This window comes from Cynocephalus volans, chromosome 8 (assembly GCF_027409185.1).
Source record: "Cynocephalus volans isolate mCynVol1 chromosome 8, mCynVol1.pri, whole genome shotgun sequence".
Lineage (NCBI taxonomy): Eukaryota > Metazoa > Chordata > Mammalia > Dermoptera > Cynocephalidae > Cynocephalus > Cynocephalus volans.
The window spans coordinates 107,564,676-107,586,127 of NC_084467.1; the positions used below are offsets into that span (position 1 = coordinate 107,564,676).

At 46.4% G+C, this 21,452-nt stretch overlaps 1 protein-coding gene across 1 annotated transcript; it reads right to left on the bottom strand.

Moving 5' to 3' along the window:
- Positions 1-1,604: 1,604 nt before the first annotated feature.
- Positions 1,605-17,496, bottom strand: ANKRD35 (ankyrin repeat domain 35). Its single transcript, XM_063106073.1, has 14 exons — positions 17,458-17,496; positions 11,551-11,681; positions 10,707-10,795; positions 10,282-10,346; positions 9,431-9,488; positions 9,169-9,239; positions 8,752-8,858; positions 7,944-8,128; positions 7,267-7,304; positions 5,045-7,051; positions 3,365-3,454; positions 3,063-3,128; positions 2,327-2,433; positions 1,605-1,788 (listed from the first exon to the last, which is right to left on the bottom strand). The coding sequence occupies exons 1-13, from the start codon at positions 17,494-17,496 to the stop codon at positions 2,371-2,373; spliced, it is 3,009 nt and encodes a 1,002-aa protein (XP_062962143.1). The 3' UTR covers positions 1,605-1,788; positions 2,327-2,370.
- Positions 17,497-21,452: the final 3,956 nt, after the last annotated feature.

The window sequence follows — 21,452 nt, forward strand, 5'->3', positions numbered from 1 at the left end:
CCCACTTTTTTCTCTAAACCCAGTCTTTTTACTGCCAAACCACTGCTGTCTGACCCAGCATAACCAGCAGAGGGCGGGCTGAGAGGAGGAGTGGGAAGGATCAGTGTGTAGGCCACCAAACTGTAATTTCAGATTTTGGAGGAACTCAGTGCCTCATTCTCAGCTATCAGTCTGGCTGGTGGAGGAGCAAGTAGGGGATGAGACCCATGGGAAGTGGCCAAAAGATACATTTTTTCAGTATGAGAACAGAACCAAAGGGAAGAAGCAAACTGAGTATCCCTTCATCGTTTTCCCAGGAATCAGACTTTTCAGCCCTCTGCATCTGGGACGAAGTGACCACATGAGATCATGTGTGTCAAATCTAGACACATAGTTTAATACATGATAGAATATTTTAGATTGTACATCTTGAAGAAAAGCCAAGTCTCTCAATCTCCCCTTCTCCTTAAAAAAGATAATTGTGGGGCTGGCTGGTTAGCTCTGTTGGTTAGAGCACAGTGTTATAACACCGAGGTCAAGGGTTCAGATCCCCATACTAGCCAGCCACCAAAAAAAAATTTTTTTTAAAGAGATAATGGATTCAGGAGTCCCAAGGCAGAGAAAGGAGATTAGAGTTGTGTTGATAAGAGACAGAATTGAGAAAGAGGAAAGGAAGGGTGTCAAACCCCATTTTCACTGAGGGCTGTTTTTCAAAGTGTGGGTCTTGACCCCTTAGTGGATGGATGGAGACCAATATTTTTTTGGTGTAGCATAATAGCAGAGAATAAAAGAGAAATAGTAAAGGTAAGTATTATTTCAGGTATGTACACATAGGATGTAAAATGTATTTCTTACTATTGATCATACAGTTTGAAAGCTGATGACTGTGGGGCCATTTGTAATCAAAAAGCAATGAAATAATTGCCAAAACTTGGAAGCTACCAAGATGTTCTTCAGCAGGTATTTGGATAAATTGTACTACATCCAGACAATGGAATATTATTCAGTGCTAAGGAAAAAAAAGCTATCGAGCCATGAAAAGACATGAAGAAAATTTAAATGTATATTACTAAATTAAAGAAGCCAATCTGAAAAGGCTACATACTGTATGATTCCAACTATATGATATTCTGGAAAAGGCAAAACTGTGGAGACAGTAAAAAGATCAGAGGTTGCCGGGAGCTAGGGGGAAGGAAGGGACGGACAGGCATAGCACAGAGGATTCTTAGGGCAGTGAAAATACTGTGTATGATAATAACAAGGGTGGACACATGTCACTATAAATTTGCCCAAACCCATAGAATGTATAATACCAAGAGTGAAATCTAATGTAAACTATGGACTCTGGGTGATAATGATGTGTCAACGTAGGTTCATGAGTTATAATAAATGTACCACTACAGTAAGGAATGTTGATAATGGGGAGGCTATGCATATGTGGGAGCAAGTGCTATACGGAAAATCTCTGTATCTTCTGCTCAATTTTGCTGTGACCCTAAAAATGCTCCAAAAAGTAAAGTCTATTTTTTTTTAATTAAAAAAAAGAGAAATGAAAAAGATTCCTTCACCCACTCCTCTTTAGACAAAACAAAAAAACGATGACACCCAGCACCATCGTGCCTCCTGCTTTATTTTCCAAAGAGCTGGTTTCGATCCAAACTTCCTCTGGTCTCATCCATGCTGATTCCAGAGTCCAGGTCTCAGGTCTGGGGTCCATAATGTCAGGTGAAGCCCTACTGACACCACCCCTAGTAGCCAGCCCCCAACCCACCACAGCCTGATGGTGTAAACCAGGGATGCTCTTATTCCCTGAAAGAAGAAATTCAAGGATGAAATGCACACACTTTCATATCCTCAGTCCCCTCCCACTCATATCAACATGCTAAAGGGGACCCTCATCTATCTGGATTGGAAAAGAGACCACCCACATAGGGACAGGGAGAAGATTGGGGGATGACTGCTCTTTAAATGATATGGAAGTGAAGGAGAGATTCTGGAATTTGTAGAGTCCCACCGGAACAACTTTATACCACTATGCCACCATCAGTCATCTTTCACTAGCATCTCCCTACACCAGACCTCAGGAGAGTCACCCAACCCAACTTTTCAGTCTCCATCCCATATGTCAGCCCTTTTAGTCCACCTGCTCACTGATTCCTGACTCCACCCAATAATTCTCCATATGGTGTCTTCTCAATTGACTTCACCTCAAATGCTCTATGCCCCCAGGACTCCCATTGTCAGCCACCACAGTGGTAAAGGAGACCCTAGTTCCCTTTTGTAAGCCTCCTTTCCTAAGTACTTTATCCCAATCTCCTTCCCTCATCACCCTCAACCCACAACTCACAACAGAGAAATCCCGTATCCCTGAGGGCACACAGTAAGGCTGCCTCACTCCTCTTGCAAGCTGAGGATTCGCAGTAGGATATTGTACACATCCTGTTCCATGTAGCCCTGTAGGTGGCAGGAAAGAAATGAAAGGAGATGGGGCTGGCTAATTAGCTCACTTGGGATAGCATGGTGCTAGTAACGTCAAGGTCATGGGTTCAGATCCCCATAATGGCTAGCCACCAAAAATAAAATAAATGGAGATAAAGAATAGAAAATGAGAACAGACAGGTGAGGGAGAGGTTCTGTGGTACAGCAGACTGCTATTTACTATGTACCCTCCCTCATAGTATTTAACTTCTCTGTAGCTGTTTCCCTATCTTCACAAGGAAGATAATAATGTCTACTTTTCAGGATTGCTGTGAAGTTACAAATATGAAGATGAAGCAAAGCATCTTGTACACAATAAATGTTCCAAGCCTCTTATTCCTTGGTTAGGGCTTAGTTGCCTCAGGAGGAAACTGAGAGGCAGGCAAAGGCTTTATGATGGATCAGGGAATTGAAAAGGAGAGCAAACACCTTTCGCCTCTCACATTCATGCAGTCTCTCTTGATCTACCTAATGAGATCCAAAGATCTGGAACAGGGTCCAGCTCTGTGAGAAATGGCATGTACATGTAAGAGAAAGAATCCCAAATGCAATACCCCCTACCTATTTCTATGTCTCCACCTCTCCCAAAACTCCACCATGCTCACCTGAGCAGCATTCAGCAGATGATTCCTGTAGGTGGAGATGATCTCTTCGTGGTTCTTCTGGGAATCCTGGGAGTGAGCATCAATCGGAAGTCATGTGCCCACCCTCCCCACACTCACCCAAACATGCGGAGCACTAAAGTGATTAACTTTACCAGGTAGGCTCCCTTGACCATCACTGGCTCATCCTGGACCACTGCCTGGCCACGCCTCTGTAATTCCTAGGATGTCTCCCACATGCACATCACTTCCACTGTCTAACCTCTTCGCTAGCAGTACCCATTTTCCTGAGGGCCAAAACATACTTGTAGCTGCAGGGCAAGACAAGCATTTTCTCCCCGAACTGCTAGAACCTCCTCTGAAAGCTGCTCCAGCTTCTTCAACAACTCCTTGATCTGAGGCCAAAAGGAAAATAAGGGAAACAATGAGTCACAAGTCATCCCCCCCCGCCCCCGCAAATGCCACCCAGGGTCAAGGTTAGCTTCCTTTTATTCGGTATTTATTTATTTTTATTTTATTTTAAAAGATGACCAGTAAGGGGATCTTAACCCTTGACTTAGTGTTGTCAGCACCACACTCTCCCAAGTGAGCCATGGCTGGCCCCTTATCAGGTATTTACTATGTGCCAGATAACTTTTACACACATTGCCTCATTTAATACTCAAAACAGCTTTTCTTCTGAGAAGAACAATGCAGTACTTCTCTGAGGGAAATATTATCTGCATTAAGGAGATAAGGAGCCTGAGTTAAGTAATTTGTCAAAATCATACAGCTAATAAATGATGAAATCATGACTTGAACCAAGATCTCTTTGACTCCATGGTCCGTGCTCTCAACTTGGTACTGTATCCTAACCTACTTCCAGCTGCTGACCACTGAGGGAAATGGAAATGAGTCCTTGTGGCTTGTGCAGCGGAGGCACAAATACATGTCATGGAAACCAGCAGTAAGAGGAACAGTGGTGGTGGAAATAACAATAGCCATCTTTTATTGAATACTTACCATGTACCAAATATTGTTCTGAGTATTTTAAATAAATGTAATATCTCATTTAATGTAATCCTTACAACCACCCTATTATTATCCTCATTTTAAAGATAAGAAAACTGAGGCCTAGAAATGTTAAATGACTTGCCCAGTCAGAAAACCAGTAATTTTGAAACTGAAATTCAAATCCAGACAATCTCAGTTCAGCAACCACATTCTTAACCACTATACTATATTTTACTTTTCCCATCTGTCTACTTTCATATTCTCCTTCAACACAACACAAAATTTCTCCTTTAATTAACCCCACCCCACACTAATTCCTATTCTGGATAACATTCCTTCTATTTTTATGCACTGTATACTGTGTAAAACATATACTCTTTTATATGTTTTAATCATTCTAATTTGATCATATATACAAGTTTTAATAAGAAGTCTGAATTCATTCATTTCACAGGTAGTTCTAGAACTACTAAACTCAGTTGTAAAATGATTTTGAATTCATAAAACATGTCTCATAGAAACACGTAGACGCACACTTTTGGAGCAAGCATTAGGAAACTGGCATCTAGCAGTGGTTTTCAAGCTTTTTTTCTTTGTGTTGGTGCCCTCTTTGCCAACAGAAATCTTCTGTAGAACCCACTCTGAAGTGGGAGAGAAGAGCAGCTATAGGCTGGGTCTACTTTTCTTTTTTTCTTTTTTTCTTTTTTTTTTTTTTTTTGTGGCAGCTGGACAGTTTGGAGATCTGAACTGTTGACCTTGGCTCTGCCATGTGAGCTAACCCGCCAGCCCCACTTCTCTATTCTATACCTTACCTCACCTCCATCTCTACTCCCAAACCCCCTCAGACCCAGGAAAAAAAACTTAGTGTGGTCCTTGCAATTGATAGTGCACTGTTTGAGGTATTTAATCTAACTAACCACAGGTTTCTGGATTCAGGTAAGCAAACCCCCAAACAGTCAGACACTTTCCCCAAGGCAGCCTCAACTGCTTACCTTGGCCTCCTTGTCCCGGCAAGCCCCAATGAGATGCTCCATCTTCTCTTTCAGCAGCTCCGCTGTTTTCTCGAACTGCTCGGAGCGCCCGCGCATCTCGCTGGCCTGGCGCTCCTGCTCCGCAGCCCGCGCGGCCAGGTCCCCGCTCCGGCGCCGCTCCTCGGCCACGGCCCCCCGCAGCCGGCCCATCTCCCGGCAGGCCGTGTTATACTTTTCCAGCAGAACCTTTAGCTCCTGGCCCCAAGCCTGGGCCTGAGCCACCAGCGAACCCCGAGTTTTCTCTTGCTGCCGCAGGCTGGCCGCCTCGCGGGCCCTCAGCTCAGCCACTTCCTCCGTGGCTTGGTAGAGCAGCTGCTTCAGCTTCCCGATCTCCTGGCTCTTCCCGCTCATCGTGGCCTGAACGGCCCGCAGCTCTTCCTCCAACTTCCCCAGGTCTTGCTCCAGAGCGGCCACTTGGGGGGATGCTGGGGCCTTGGAGGCGGCACCTGACCCTCCACGTAGGGCCAGGGACCCCCGCAACTGCCGGTTTTCCTCCTCCAGCCGAGCCAGCACCAGCTGGGCCTCGCTGTGCCTGTTCACCAGGGTGCTGATGCAGGCCTGCAGCTCCTCCAGGGGCTCGGCCGCTGTGCTCCGCGCACTCCCCTTGCCCAGTAGGTCTGGGGGCAGACAGTCCCACAGCCCTTGGAGGCCACTGCTCTGCAAGGCCAGGCGTTTCTGTAACTTCTCTGTAGCCTCCTTCTCCATGGCCAGTTCATCTGTCAATAGCCCCACACTCCGTCGCAACTGCTGTAGCTGGACCTGAGCCTCTGGCTTGGGCACAAACTCCCGCTGTAGCCGCTGGCCCAGGGACTGCAGCTCCCTCTGCAACCGCTGTCGCTCCCGCCCCAGCTCCCCCAACTCCTCCAGCAAATTACTGTTACTCAGTCTCAGTGCTGACACCTCCTTCTCCAGATGTCCCTTTGCCAAGCCTTCTGCTGGGGTCTGCTCTCCTCCAGGAGCTCCTAAAGGCTCTCCCCGGGCCCCAGGACCCCTTTTCTCCTTCTCTTCATCCTCTTTGATGCTCCCTGGAGCTGTCTTTAGAGCTATCTCGCTGGACTCCTGGGTGGGGGCCTCGGGTTTCACCTGTAGCCCTGCCTTTGCTCGATCCAGCCTCACCAGCACCTGCTCCAACCGGGCCTCCATCTTCTCCCAGGCAGCAGCTGCAGCCTCAGCCCGGGAAGTTCCCAGGGCTCCCTCCAAGATCGGTCTTGACAAAGCCCCCCTGGCAGCATCCTTTTCTCGCCACACCGCAGCCAGCTCCTCCCTTAGTTGTAGCAGGAGCTGGTTCATGGCTGCTGTACCCACTGGTTCAGCCACTGTGCCTGATGGTTCAAACCCTGGGGCCTGGGGCCTCTCCTTCTGGCCAGCACAGAGCTGGTCAGTCTGATTAGGGCCAAGGGTCTGTCCCCCATTGGTGGTCAGTTGCCGTCCTGTGGCTTCCCCACTGGTCTCAGACCTTGGGCTCCGGGATGGCCCCTGTTCTTCTGGTTGGGGCTCTCCATGGACTTCATACTGGATCTCTCCTGAGGCTGAATCCTCTGCCTTCTTGGGAGCTAATGTTGGGTTTACTGTGGCTGCTGCCTGCTGCTGCTTCATTAGCTCTTGTATACACTCAGCCAGCAGGTCCAAGGGACAACCTTGCTCCATGCCATCCCCTCCAGGCCGGAGACCAGAGCCCTGCCCTCCTGGAGCTCCAGGCTCTTGGGATAGGAGGAGCCCTAGCACCCGGACCTGTTCTTTAATCTGGTTCTCCAGACCCAGGTAGGCTGCAGCTTGAGCCTTACACTCTTCTGTCTTTTGCACCAGCTCCTGCTCCAACTGAGAAACTTTCTTCTGCTCCTCTTCATACTTCCACCTCCACCCCTCTGAACATAGGTCTTCATCCTCCTCTTCCTCTTGCTCCTCCTCAGGCTCTGCTTTCCGTGGGCTCTTAGGTGGAAAACTCACCTGGGGCTCAGATGGAGAGGCCTATGTCAAAAACAGAAGAGTGAATCCTCGTACCAGCCAGCCACCAAATAAATAAATAACAGAAGAGAGAATTGAGGCCATGCAGCTAACCTAGCTCCAGAAGGGTCTTTCTTCTTGTAAAATGTCTTGATGTCCCAAGAACCACTGGGAGATGGTCCCAGTGGGATAGCCTGGGGTGGGTCAGAAGCAAAAGGGGCAAGCACTTAGGGTCTTACCTGGGATGCATGATCTGGGTGTTGGACTAGGCCCTGACCTATTAGAAAAGACATAGGGAAAATGAGAGAGAAGACAAGCCCTATGTGCTTATGGCCTGCACCCTATCTTCACACTTTCTCTGAGAGGAGTGGACCCTTAGTGTACTAACCCTCACCACACATCTTTCTGGTGCCAAGAGCCACCCTTGTTAATGGGTTTCTAACTATTCAGCAACTTTGATTTCCTGTCCCAGAGATGGGCCAGCTCATTCATTTTGTTCACTTATTTATATATTGGTCACTGTGCCAGTCACCCTAATAGGCACCAAAACCTCAAGGGTAAAACAAAACAGAAATGGCTTGTCATCTGAGGGGTTTGCAGTCTAGTAAGGGAGAGAGAGATTGACCAGCAAATCACATAAATAGATGTGCAGCTACAATTCATAAATGCTAGCAATAGCACTAGCCAGAGTTGCCTTCAATAAGAGACAAGGCTGCATTAAGAAATTTTGTGACAAAGTTTTTGGGAATTTGGGGTCATCTCATACATAGTAGCAGCAATAAATAAATAAATTCCCAATTAAGGTGAAAATTATTTGTCAGATGGATTACTTCCATGGGAACAAATGGGATTCTAAGAAGCTTTTTTGGTTCTATGGCTATCAAGAACAATCTTGAAGTTACAAAAAGGACCTTACCTCCGCACCGCCGCCGGTTCAGGGCCTGCCGTAGCAGCCTACAAAGTGCTTTCTCTTGTGTATGTAGAGCGTAATGTAGAGCATCATGCCCCATGCCGTCCACAGCCCCCGCATCTGCTCCATGGCTCAGGAGCAGTTCAGCCACCTCGGCACTGCCTTTCTCACAGGCCAGGATCAGAGCCGATCTATGGGTTGAGACAAATCTGCGCATAGTCTTTCCTCATGGAATCCAGGAATCCTGATTCCAGAATTACCACTCACAGAGTAAGCTCTCACTCAGTGGGGTCAGGAGAACAACAGACCAGCACCAGCCAATGACAAAGCATTAGACCAGACCAGAACTTTCAAATGTCATTCCTTGGAACTGCAGCAACAGAAAGCAGGGAGCAATTAGAAGGCTCTATTTTTATATGCTTTATATATCAATGTTCTGCATAAATTTTTAATTGGAAAAAAGGATTCCACTGCTTAGAAGATGGTTAGAAAACCAGTAAATTAAGCCAATGGGTCCAGCAATATCATTTCTACCTCTGGGGTCCTCTATGCTAGGAAGATGGTGATGGTAGCAGGCAGAGTTCTTCCAAACCACCGCTGGGAGGGAAGGAGGCTCTTGAAGACACAGAGACCAACCTGCCTTCTTCCCCGGTACATACATGCCCACACCCCCACGCGCACGTGCGCGCGCCACACACACACACACACACACACACACACACACACACACACACACACACACACACACTTCATTGGCTCCTTTCTATATTGGTCAGGGTCTGGAAATTGGGGTGAGAAGATGGGAAGGACTCACTTGTCATCCTTGTCTGTGACATTAACTCTGGCACCTCTCTGCAGCAGCTGTGAGCAGATAGCTGCGTGACCACCCAGTGATGCAATCATCAGGGGTGTACGTCCATCCTGCACAGATTGCAGGGTGTTCATGAGGAGGCGGGAGAGGCAGGGGAATGACATAATCCTATCAACTCCCCTTTCCCATACCTCTCCAGAAAAAAAGCCCAGATTCTGGGGCTCTATATTCTCTTTTGGAGGGTAAGAAACTCTCCGAAAGATAAGGCTTAACCTCTCTGTGAGGAAAAGGAGGAGTGGAAGGAGAAGGAAGAGGAGAGTTGTGCTGCACAACCCTGGGTCACATAATTTGGCCCATCAAGTTCAGAGAGCAGCAGCCTCCCTGTGTAGGGCACCGCCTAGCTCCCCATCTGACACTCACGTTATCCAACACGTCCAGGAAGGCTTCGTGGTCACACAGTAGGAGCACACTTGAGGCACAGCCAGAGGAGGCTGGGGAGGGTTGAGGGATGGTTGGGTTAAGGGGAAGCATGAAGGATACTTACTCAGGTCGTGACTCAACATCCCCTCCAACCATTTCAGCTGTTGGCCCTAGCTACCCTTCCACCAAATATTATCCTCCCCTCCCCTTTCCCACTCTATAGTCCCTGTGTCCCTGTTCCCACCAGTTCCCTGGCACACACCTGCCCAGTGCAATGGACTGCGGTTTTCTGCATCCACAGCGTCTTCATTAGCACCATGCTACAAATAGCCACAAAGGGAAGCAGCATGGAGCTTGGTGTTAATATCTTCATCCCACACCCCCTGTTGTGTCACCAACTTCCATGGTAATATGAGGAGGTTCAGGAGGACCATGGCTCTGGGGGAGGCCAACTACTAAGCAAGCCCAGTCTATTCCTTACAGATGATAGGTGGCCTTGAATTTCAGCCCTGGTTTCTAAATCTAGGGCCTAAGAACAATCAGATGACAGGTAAACATGTTAGGGAAAATGACACCTGAGTCCATGGCTGGTACTTTAGGATCATAATTGTGAAACCTAGAAAGGGTTGGGAAGAACAAAAGCAGAAGAGCCATTTATCCAGTGGCCTGTTGAAGTAACTGTGCCTTTTGTACTTTTGGAGACTCATTTATAAATTGTCCACATGTACTTTCACATGTAGATTTCTCTTTATGCTACAAGACTATAAACTCCTCAAAAACAAATGGAAGGGCTTTGGTTTAATTGGAACACTTCTGCCCTCCTTGCACCTGCCCATCATCACAGCAGTTAGTCTCTGCAGTGGTTCTGCTAATGGCAGAGCTCAACAGTACCTAACAACTCTTTGTGACCTGCTCTCAAGGGCAGTATCAGGCATGGTACCTGCACATACTAGGTGTTAAATAAATGTCTGCGAATAAATGATTATCACCTCTCTTATTGCAGATGAGAGGGGAACATTTGGCTAACTATTGCTTGTAACTACAAGACAAAGTTAGAAGACTTTGGGTTCACTTCTTCTCTTCACAGGAGTAGTATCAAGGGGTTTCTCTTACCTGAAGCAGGACCTTAACACACTGTGGCTGGCAGGAGATGGTGGCCAAGTGCAGGGCAGTGCTTCCTGGAAAGAGAAAGAGGGAGAGAAGGAGGGTGAGTGGCCCCACACATGCTGATGATTCACAGGGAGGGAAGGCAAGAGACGCACAGATAATCAGAGGGAGATTAGAAAGGGAAGCTCTCAGCCACTTGGGGCCAGAAATTCCTGTTCCCCGAGTGCCTGGTACCTGTGGTAGGAGGTGGGAGTGGGGGTGAGGTGTGCCCAGCTTACAGGGAGGGGAACCTCTGTAGGAATGCTGGCCAGGACTTACTGAGGAGAAAAGCAAGGGGCCACATTTGGAACTTCCAGCAGGGCCCAGTACTGGCCCCCACTGCTGCTGTAAAAGGACAAGCAAGCAGCATGGCCCAGCTCAGTCTAACTCACCATCCTCATTCCTGCTGTTGATGTCAGCCCCATTTGCAAGTAGTATAGACAGACACTCAGTCAAGCCTTTGGAGGCTGCCAGATGAAACCTGCCAGAATCAAGGCCAAGAGGCAAAAGGATGAAGGGACCAGGGGATGAGAAGTGGGTGAATCTTAATAAGCCCTGCTTGCTATGCTCCCTACCCCAAAGCCTATTCCGAAAGCGGAGAGGGAAGCTCACCCAGCCTGACTTCCTGAGAAAGAGAAGGCTATATGGCAAATCTCATAAAGTCAGAGGAAATTGGAGGTAGAGATAGAAATAGCTACAGGTCTCAAGGAATCTCAGACTTTTGCAGGGGTGTCCAGGGAACACATAATTACCTGTCTCTCTGAGCTTAGAACCCTTAGTGAAACTGGAGGCATCTCAGAAAGAGTCGCCCAGAGCAGAGTAGAAGGCTGGACATTTGAAGGCTGATTTGTTCTAATTACTCCCTCTAGCCATGTGACTCCCATGGCTACTACTTCATTCCTAATTTCTCAAGCATATACGCCCTCCTACTTGTGCAATGAAGAAATAATCCATGTAGTATATGTATTAGTTTGCTGTTTGTTTAATAGGCTTTATGGCCCTTCTGAGTCAGTGTTGTCAATCTGGCTTGTGAGGTGATGGAGCTCAGGAATAATATCTTCTTCCCTCACTTTGTGCAGCGCTCGATACGTAGCAAAGGTTTATTAATATGCTTGTTAATTAAGACAACAAAAAGAGCTCTGAAGTTGTAGGCATTCCTAGTCCTACATCATATTGGAGTTCGGGGCTTTCAAAGGGAACCTCATACCAGAGGCAGGGGCAGGAGGACTTACTTACGGGGACTGGCCATTGGAATCTAGCTTGGTGGGTCGGGCCGACTTCCTGGAGGCCAGGGCAGCCACGCGTCCCACATCCCCCCGCTGCACTGCTTCGAGTAGCTTCTGATCACGACGGTTCCATCTCTCCACCTGGTCCAGAGCCACAGATTGTGTGAATATAGGGGATGCAGGTGGTGCAGAGAAAGAAAAGAGGGAGACGGTTAAGACGCCAACCAAGGGAAAAGGGAAATCCCTGAGGTCCTTTCAGTGCTGCACAAGTCACTCAGCTTAGATTATTTAGCCCTTCTTAGTGGGCCAGCTTAAATATTAACCAACTCATATGCCACCATGAACTATTGCTGGTTGTTGCCACCCCTGAGCCAAAGGTGCCTGAACCACTGAATTAAAAATTATTTATGGGGCTGGCCCGTGGCTCACTCAGGAGAGTGTGGTGCTGATAATACCAAGGCCACGGGTTCAGATCCCGTATAGGGATGGCCGGTTAGCTAACTGGGTGAGCGTGGTGCTGACAACACCAAGTCAAGGGTTAAGATCCCCTTACCGGTCATTAAAAAAAAAAAAATTATTTATGAGCCAGTGTGTATGCCTGTATGAAAAATAATAAAAACAATTTATGAGGGCTGAATGCATAGTTTTGGGGGGTTTTTTGTTTGTTTTTACAGCTGGCCAGTACAGGGATCTGAACCCTTGACTTTGGTGTTATACCACTGTGCTCTAAACAACTGAGCTAACCATATAGCCTAGAATACCTAGTATTTCAAATGTCTTTTTATATCATCATTATGATTATTGTTGTTGTTAGGTACCCACCCTCAGAGCAATCCTAGCCACAACTCCTTTCCCTTTTCTTCTCTAGGTCTTGCTGGAGTGAACTGAACCAACCTGACCTCTCCTGAGTGGGCTCACATTGCTTCTCACACCCCCCAGCTGCTCTGCTTTTTGTCCTCAATTGTTTGAGAAATAAATCAAGGCATCTAGCTTCAGATCATAGCTAGGAGTCCAAATACCTAACCATACCATTTCTACCATTGACTCTGTGCCACAAAATTGAGAGGGAAGACATGAAGGTTAAGGATTTGGATCCCCATACCGGCCAGCTGCCAAAAAAATTTTTTTTGAGAGGGAAGCACAGAGTTTCTATTTTCCCATATCATGTCTATGCCCTTTAGCTAGTCTCTCTTCCTCTTCCATGGCAACAACAACCGGAAGGCAAAGATAGGTCTCTAGCTGTGCTTAAGGAGGCAGCAAGGGGCAGCTCCCCTTCTCCTCCCACTTCTCCCTCCTAGTTTCCCTGGCAGGGAGCAGCTGTCCCAGACAACAGCCACACCTGGGTATGCATTGTTCTATCATTCCAGCTTGAGTTTTGGGGTGGTGGGGTAATTACAATAATTGAAGTATTACAGGGCGTGAAAGAGAGAGAGCTGTATACAAACACCCAGGGCTAAAAGCACAGAAAGGCCTGGTTTTGTCCAGAGAGGGGAAATGCAAAGATCTGTGGTATACTGTAAAGGGCCCTAGATGAATATTTTGTCAGCTGGCCTGAGTTTGGGACCTGGTTCAGCTATATTCTCAGCTATGTGACCTACAGTAAGCCATTAAACACCTCTCACCTGTTTCCTCATCTATAACAGGTGGGTAATAACTACATCATGTTGTGAGTATTAAATGAGCTAAAGTATATAAAATCCCTTTGTAAGCTGTAAAGAGCCATACAAATGTATGGCATCCTTATAACAAACAGGAAGTAGTAGGGGATTAGTGGTGCCATATTTCATTTTATGAAGTATAATCTCAACAAGAAAGAGGCTATAGGAGGGGATGAAGAAAAATAGGGTCTGTGGAAGCCCAATAACTCATTTTCAAATACCGTTTACATAGCCAGGGCAAATTATTAATTAACAACAGGAAAATTTTAAATACCCAAATCATAAAATTATCTGGTAGATGGATTCTGAGGTGATACTCCCCTACAGCACTGTAACTCCTCATAGCCCTTTCAAGAGCTATTTCAATTAGCCTCTCAGCATCCCTGGAAAGTAGTTAGGGCTGATATTATTTTATCTCTGACAAAAGAAGAAATGAAATGCACTGAGGTTTGATAACTGTGCAGGATCACATAAAAGAGGCCAAAATTGGAATCAGAACCCTGGATGCCCAGTTCTAGTACTCACCACCAAATTAGCCACACTACTACAGAGCTATGGAAAATGGTTTACTTATTTCCGGATAAACAGTTTCAGACTGCCTCCAGGGCAAAGCCATCCACCCTCACATGCTACTCCCTGCACACAGAAGAGTTTCCAAACAGGTTAGTTCTCAAAGAACAAAATAAGCAAATGACTCCTCCAAATACTGACAGACTAACATGCAAGAACATGTTTTCCAATGCCCCTTGAGGACCAGGTCACTCCCAGGAAAAGGAGAGAACTGGAACTATGCCTCCATCACACGGCACCGCCATCAGCCAACCACAACTTGAAGTTCTCTGTTTAAAATCCTGATTCTACTGTGTCTGTGAATTTAGGCATAAAACTTCTTTGTACCTCAGTTTCCTAATGATATAACAACATATAAAGCATCTAGCTCTGTGTCTGTCACATAGCAGGTGCACAGTAAATGTTAGTTTCAATCCCCATCTTTCCTGGCTTTGCTGGGTATGTTTTGGATGTTCCTGGGCTCAGAATTCTCCAGCTGGAGGAGTGGAAGGAAGGGATCTTTCTCATATCAGCCAATAAATAACAGCCAGACTGTCTAGATGGTCAAGGTGCTTCATAGCAATGTGGGTACTTTCCTTTCCAGCTGGACAGTTCTAAATCCACCCAATTTACTTTCTATAATCTCATTATACTAAAAAAGGACAGTGGGATGCTTCCATATTCCAAGATGCAGGCCAGCACCTTGGAAGGGAGGCACCGGATTACCATCACAGCCTCTAGGGAGCAATCACCAAATTAATCAGCAGACTCAATAACAAGGATAAGCTTTGTATTTAAATAGCTGAGATTAGGGGGCCTTTGTAGAAGTAATTGTACCCTTTCCTTATCTCTGGCTATGTACCTATGAACATCCTACAAGAGGGAAGCGCACCAACAGGTGAAGAGTGGCTACTGCTGTAGGGCAGGTGAATGGAAATGGAAAGACTGCCCTGGAGGAACCAGGACCTGACTCTCAGTGTCTTAGATGCAATAGGCATTCCTCTAAGCTGATCCAGTGCTAATTGTTTAAAGCTATTTTATGGGCTACTTCCTACCTAGGCAGAGTAAGCTTATATGTAAGACAACCTCAAAGATATCCTCTATTTGACTAAAATAAAATGAGATTATGGGAGCTGGGTTTTTGTTGTTTGTTGACCTTCCCATATACTGGATAACAGATTAATTTTAAATAATCGCTAATCTTTGAATCCTTCCCTCATACTAAGGGCACATGACCTATGCATATGAGTGGCCCTGGACCTAGGGATATGAGTGGGGATGGGAAGGGGCACTCTTCAGGCATGACTGGGAAGTCAGGCTTTTGGAATGGCCAGGAAGGCTGTCACACTATTTATCTGACAAATGGGTCCAGAGTGGTTAGCCACCCAGAGAGTGAAGAAATTTGTCATGAGAAGTGTGGGGAAATTTCATAAGGAAATAATTTGCAACTGAAATTGGCCTATTTTCAAGCTTTCTGTTATCCCAATCTGACTGAGGAAACAGTTTTCTTTTTTTTTTTTTTCTTTTTTTTTTTTTATTTTAAAAAAGATGACCGGTAAGGGGATCTCAACCCTTGGCTTGGTGTTGTCAGCACCACGCTCAGCCAGTGAGCAAACCGGCCATCCCTATATAGGATCCGAACCCACGGCCTTGGTGTTATCAGCACCGCACTCTACCGAGTGAGCCACGGGCCGGCCTGGAAACAGTTTTCTTTCCAATTAGATAGTTCTAAATCTGCCCAACTTTATTTCTATAATCTCATTATATTAAGATCTTATTATACTTAGAAGAATTTAGAATGGGCAGATAGATATTCTTCATGGTCAAGCCTCTGCAGAGCTGGAGTCAAAGAGGACAGAGGGATGGTTCTAAATTCCAAGATCCAATCGCTTCTCGGCCTTTTAGCTAAGATCATGTGTAAATTCCAAGATCTAGCCCATTCCTCACTCCAGCACCTTGGAAAGGATGCACTGCCCAAGGATTGGAGAATCAGGAAGAATGGAATAGTTTCCCCATTCTTAAAGGAGCAGGCAAACTCCACAACCCTGAAAGGGAAGGGCAATATTGAGGACTTTCAGTAACTAGGGAAGAGTTCATATGAATAAGAAAATCATTATGAGTTAAGATGGAGTCTGGGTAGCCTCAGTTTCTGGTACCTATAATAGTAAATGCCTTCTGACTGGTTGACCAATGTGTGGAAACTAAGAGGAGAAGTAAATGTAAGTGGGACAAGGACAGGCCTCGACAGAGTTCTTAGTCTTGCCTCATAGCTTGCTCCCAGGCTTTTGTGGCCTGCCCATGCAGAGTGAGCCAACCGAGCATTTCTCATATTTGCTTATGAATTTCACCACTAAGCCAAGTTAGCTAAGCAGTATTACTACAAGTATATGGCTAATTCACTTATAAATGAACCATAATCCTCACTTCCGTAGAAAATTCCATCCCCAGATAGAGGGTCTCTCTGTATGAATAAGAGATCTTTTTTTTTTCTTTTTTCTCTTTTCTTTCGTTCTTTTTTTTCATGGGGTAATACACGTGGAAGCTGTAAGAGATCATTAGAGAAGAAGCTATACCCTCACTGAGCCACCACCTTCTGTAATCTTCTACCTTGTGTTTTGTTCTGGGAGAACATGGGGAGTAGAGTGACTTCTGCAGGGAACTCTCAGATTAAGTCCTCTCTAACCTCTTCTCTTCTCACCATCACCTTTTCCCAACTCAATAAAAGGAAACAGAATTCAAGCCCTAAACTACTGGGTGAGGTTTCAGGGGAGAAGGAGGCTGAAGGCCTTGACTGGCCCAAGAACCAGACTGATGATCAGACACTGCACTGAAGTGGCGGGTGGATTCTGCAGGCAACTCACCGAGTCCCTTGGGGAGCAGCCAGGCAATTTGAGTCCTCTGGCAGTGCCTATCAGGCTGGCCAGACTGCAAAATTAACCCACAGTGAGCAGGCAAAAGGAGATCCAGCCAAAAGGGAGAAAAATGGGATTCGGCAACCATTAAGCAGAGCAGGACAGAGGTTGAAGGGGAGAACATAAGGCTGCTGTTGCGGGAGCACCAATTTGAAAGAGGTTTGTAGTAATGTGTGAGGGCCAGCAGAACCGGTGAGAGAATGGGAGTGGAAGTGGCATAGGATGGGATGGAGGCAAGGACAGATGAGACTGTGAAGAAGGGCTATGGTAAGGCACTGGGCTGGGAATATTTGCTGGGCTGACAGGAAACAGCAAGGATATGGTCGTATGGGACAGCAAGGTTGTGGGGACAGGGCAGGGCTGGAAAATGGGGCTGTGGGCAGGACTTGAATTGGGGGTAGAAGGGGGCTTGGGTTTGGGTAGGGGCTGGGGTCTGGGACAGATGCTCGGGGGTGGTTCGGTACTGGGAGACAGAGAAGAAGTAGAGGGCAGGGCCTTGGGAAGGGGACAGGGTTGCAGAACACATACCAGAAGTTGGGAGTGTAGATGCTAGGAGGACAAGAAAGGAGCCAAGAGAAAGGACCTTGGGGAAAGCCGAGGTTAGTAAGGCGGGACAGAGGCTGGGGACAGGTTCTTGAAGAAAGTAGGGCTGGCAGGCTGCGCTGCGGGAGCGGAAGAGCTGGAAAGACCAATAAAGAGAAAAAGCGATGGTGCATGGAGATGGGACTCAGGACTTCTGTCACCACAGGACTTGGACCCCAGCCTTATTCCCATCCTCCCACATATTTTGGCACCTACCGCCACCTGTGAGCTGGAGCAGGAGAAGATGCGCTTCATGGCCGGAGTCAGGGCCATGCAGGGGGGGACGGGGACGCGCAGACAGTCGGGCCACAGGTACCTGAACCCACTGGACTCGGCGGCGGTTGTGCAAGAGACAGCTGTCAAAAAGCAGAAAGGGCTCCACCCCAGAACCCGCCCCAGGGCCGTCCTGCTCAATCAGAGACGAGAACCCGAGGGCTGGGCTTAAAACCCCACCCCTGACCCTGCCCCGCCACTGCAGAGGCAAAAAGCCCGCAGTCTTGTCCTGCCACGAGGGCTTGGTCTCAGACCTCGCCCCTACAATCTCTTTCTTTTTTTCCTTTTTCGCCCTCCTGCTCCGACCTGCCCAATTGGAGACGGAACCCCGAGGGCTCCTGCTGACACGCTTCCCGCAGCCCCGCCCTTCCCCAGTTCCCAGGCGCCGGCTCCGCCCCAAACCCCGCCTCAGCCCGCCCCTCCGAGAGCAGCCGCGGAGGCAGGCGGGTCCCGGCTTCCCTGGGTGGGCTTCGTTTGGTCCTACCAACTGTAGCATTTAACCACTGGTGACGATGCTTTATTACATCTAGAGACCTTTGGCCAACTTAGTTACCTCTGCTTCTCCCCCTCCCCCACCCTATTCCCTGGCCAGAAAACCAAGCACGAGAGGATTTTTGCTTTGTTGTTTTGGTTTTTTTTAGTAGGCAAACATATTTTTAATTTTTATTTTGCCAGTAATCAGAGAAGTCAAATTAAAGAAACCAGGATTTTTTTTTTAAAGCTTATTCAGTTGGCAAAATTTTATTTTATTTTATTAATTTTTTTTTTTTTTTAAGATGACCGGTAAGGGGATCTTAACCCTTGACCTGGTGTTGTCAGCACCACGCTCTCCCAAGTGAGCCATGGGCCGGCCAAAAAATTTTATTTCTAATTTAATTTTTACTAGCATATTCATTGTCACAAATCATACTTATTCCTTATGCCCCTTATCCATTCTCTCCCCTCCCCTACCCCTACCCTCTTCCCTGCCCCCCCCCTCTAGTAACCATAGATTTGTTCTCTCCATCTGATGGAGAGATGTTCCTCTGTTGGTTTGTTGCTAGATGATCTGTCCAATACTGAGACAGGTGTGATCAAGTCCTCCCCTATTATCGTAAATCAGATGCTTCTTCTATTACTCTGGAGTGTGCTTTGTGGAGAGAGAGGACCTCTTCATTTTTTTTTTTTTTTTTTTTGGTCTCCTCTGGTGACTCTTCTTGTGTCAATGCAGTTGAGTCTGCCATGCCATCTGCACAGTGGCTGTGGCTGCTGCTATAGAGACTAGCTGCTTTTGCAGCAGCCATGGCAACTGAGGTGGCTAAAGCCATGTGAAAATAGTGTTTTCGGTGTGCTCTTTACCTGGTTGCAGCTGGGTTCTGCTTACCCCAGCTCCACGCCTCAGGTGGGGCCCCGGGGTGGTGGTGGCAGCTTGCCTACTTGTGGCTGGGTTTGGCTTCCCCAAGCACGAGAGGATTTGAAGAGAGCAGTTTGGAAAGGAGAGGAGATTGTAGTGCTAAGCAGAGGACTGAGCACGGATAAAGAATGGGCCACCACAAACTGGGGAACAAAACCCAAGGGAAAGGGGATCAGGCTCAATTTCTTAACACTCTGAGTTAGAAAACGGCAGAGGGGGAAAGAGGAGAGAATTTTTATTTCAAGCATCCTTCCTCCGCAAAAACCAAACGAACAACAACAATGCTAAAAAACGGACTTCACTATTTCTACTACCCTTGAAGTTCAGATTCTCAGTAATTTTTGCTGGAACAGTCAATCACAGCCAACTGGTCTTCCTGTCTCTCCTTTCTCTTCTCTACAGCCAGCGAGCCCAAGATAAAGACCAAAGTTCTTAATGTGGTTTACAAAGCTCCTCAGGAGCAGTACCCTGCCTTCATCCCCCATCTCATCTGTCATTGCTTTCACAAAAAGAGCCTAATACTCAAATTGTTCTATTACAATTTCCATTGCAGTTGGTGATTAATCGTCCCTGAGATGCTCCTCTCACACTTGGTGGGCCCCCAGGCCAAAAGTTTTTTTTCTATAAAATTTTCCCTTACAATCCTGCCACCCCTACCTAACAAAGCGTGTCTCTTGTGTGTGACATACTCCTAGCATTTACCAATATACAGTCACACGTCACTTAACAAGGGGTATATGTTCTCGTTAGACGATTTTGTCATCATGTGAACATCATAGTGTACTTACACAAACCTAGATAATATAGCCTACTACACACCTAGCCTATTAGTCCGATAACCCTCGTATATGCTGTCCATCACTATGCAGTTCATGACTGTATTATGCAGCAACCACCTCTTTGTATTTGCCATTATTTGTTCACATGTTTGTTTCCCCTACTAGACTGGGCTCTCTGATGATAGAAGTTGTGTTTTATATTATTCCCATTGCCCGGCACATATAGGTGCTTAATGCCTGATGAGTAATGAATGAAAGAACAAATGAAGGAGCAAAGGAGCAACAATGAAAAGAAAGGAAGGAACTAGGAACTCCACAGTTGCTTCTCCAACCGGTACTGCTCCAAAGGAAGAGGTACCAAGCTTATTGAAGACTAGGTTGGGGTAAGAGAAAGCCCCATTCTGAAGCAATGGATAGATAGGAAAGGGATCATCTCTAGGTGGAGAAAAGTATTAAAGGTACTCTTTTAATCATATGAATAAGGAATTAGATGAACCAGTCCTTAAAGAAATCCACCTCCATTTGGGGGCTGGCTGGGAGTAAAGAGGTGAGGGAAGTCTGTCAACATAAGTATGGCCTCAGTCCCAGCCACAGAAATATGCTCCATAAAGGTTGATCAAGTTATAGCCTATATGAAATACACTGATGGCCACCATAGATCCTCTCCTGTCACAACTCACCAGCTTGACACAGAATGGAGTCCCTGCCTACTAGGCCAGACAGGCCACAATTCTTAGGGTTAGAAAACAGAGGCAGAGACATGGTCTCTTAAAGGCCATTGCCTAAGTGCACATATTCCCTGGGGATACTAGAAGAACTTTTGGTGTCTCCAGAGGAACCTAGAAGACACCTGGGTTTCTAAAGAACCTTAAGTTAATCAGCTAATTATCACCATGGAGGGCTTGAGAGCTTATTTAAAGGGGATGAAGCATAGGATAAGATTTAGTTGAAGGGGACAACAGCACATAGAAGAAACATATCTTCAGGGTCTGGGAGATGGATCACCAGAACAGAAACACCACCTGGTGCTTTAATACACCTTCTCATTGAGCCTCACAACACACGGTAGGGTACATTATTTTATAACAAAATATCTTTATAATAGTAACCATTTATTGAGCATTTACTATATGCTCACTTTAGTTGGTTTATATCATTTAGTCCTCACAAGCCTAATAGGTTTAAAGAGGAGAAAGCCAAGACTTAGAAAAGTTAAATTTGTCCAAGGCCAAAGAGGTTTTAAGTGGTATAGCCTGGATTTAAACCCAAATCTGTCCTCATTATTTTTTTCTTTTTGGCAACTGGCCAGTACAGGAATCCAAACCCTTGACCTTGGTGTTTTTATAATGCCACCCTCTAACCAACTGAGCTAACCAAGCCAGGCTTGTCCTCATTCCTAACCACAATACTACTAGCCTCTAATTGTTTCCTGAGCCTCAGGGAAGTTCTGATTTGCTCAAGGCCACATAGCTAATAAATGCAGTCTTGAGATTTCAATCTAGCTTTGTGTGCTTCCCAAACCTACACAGTTTACACTGTATGGTCACTTAAGTAGGTAAGAATTGCAGGATGTTCGCACATCTCCAGTGGGAGAGTCACAGAAAACATTTAAAATACTTCATAACTTTGCCTGCTGGGGACTCCACAGTATAAGGGTACTTCAAAAAAAGTTCATGGAAAAATAAAATTAGAAGATAATACAAATCTTTCCATGAATTTTCAGGGTTTTGTTTTGTTTATCTCATTTTTTATTTATTTCCATGAAC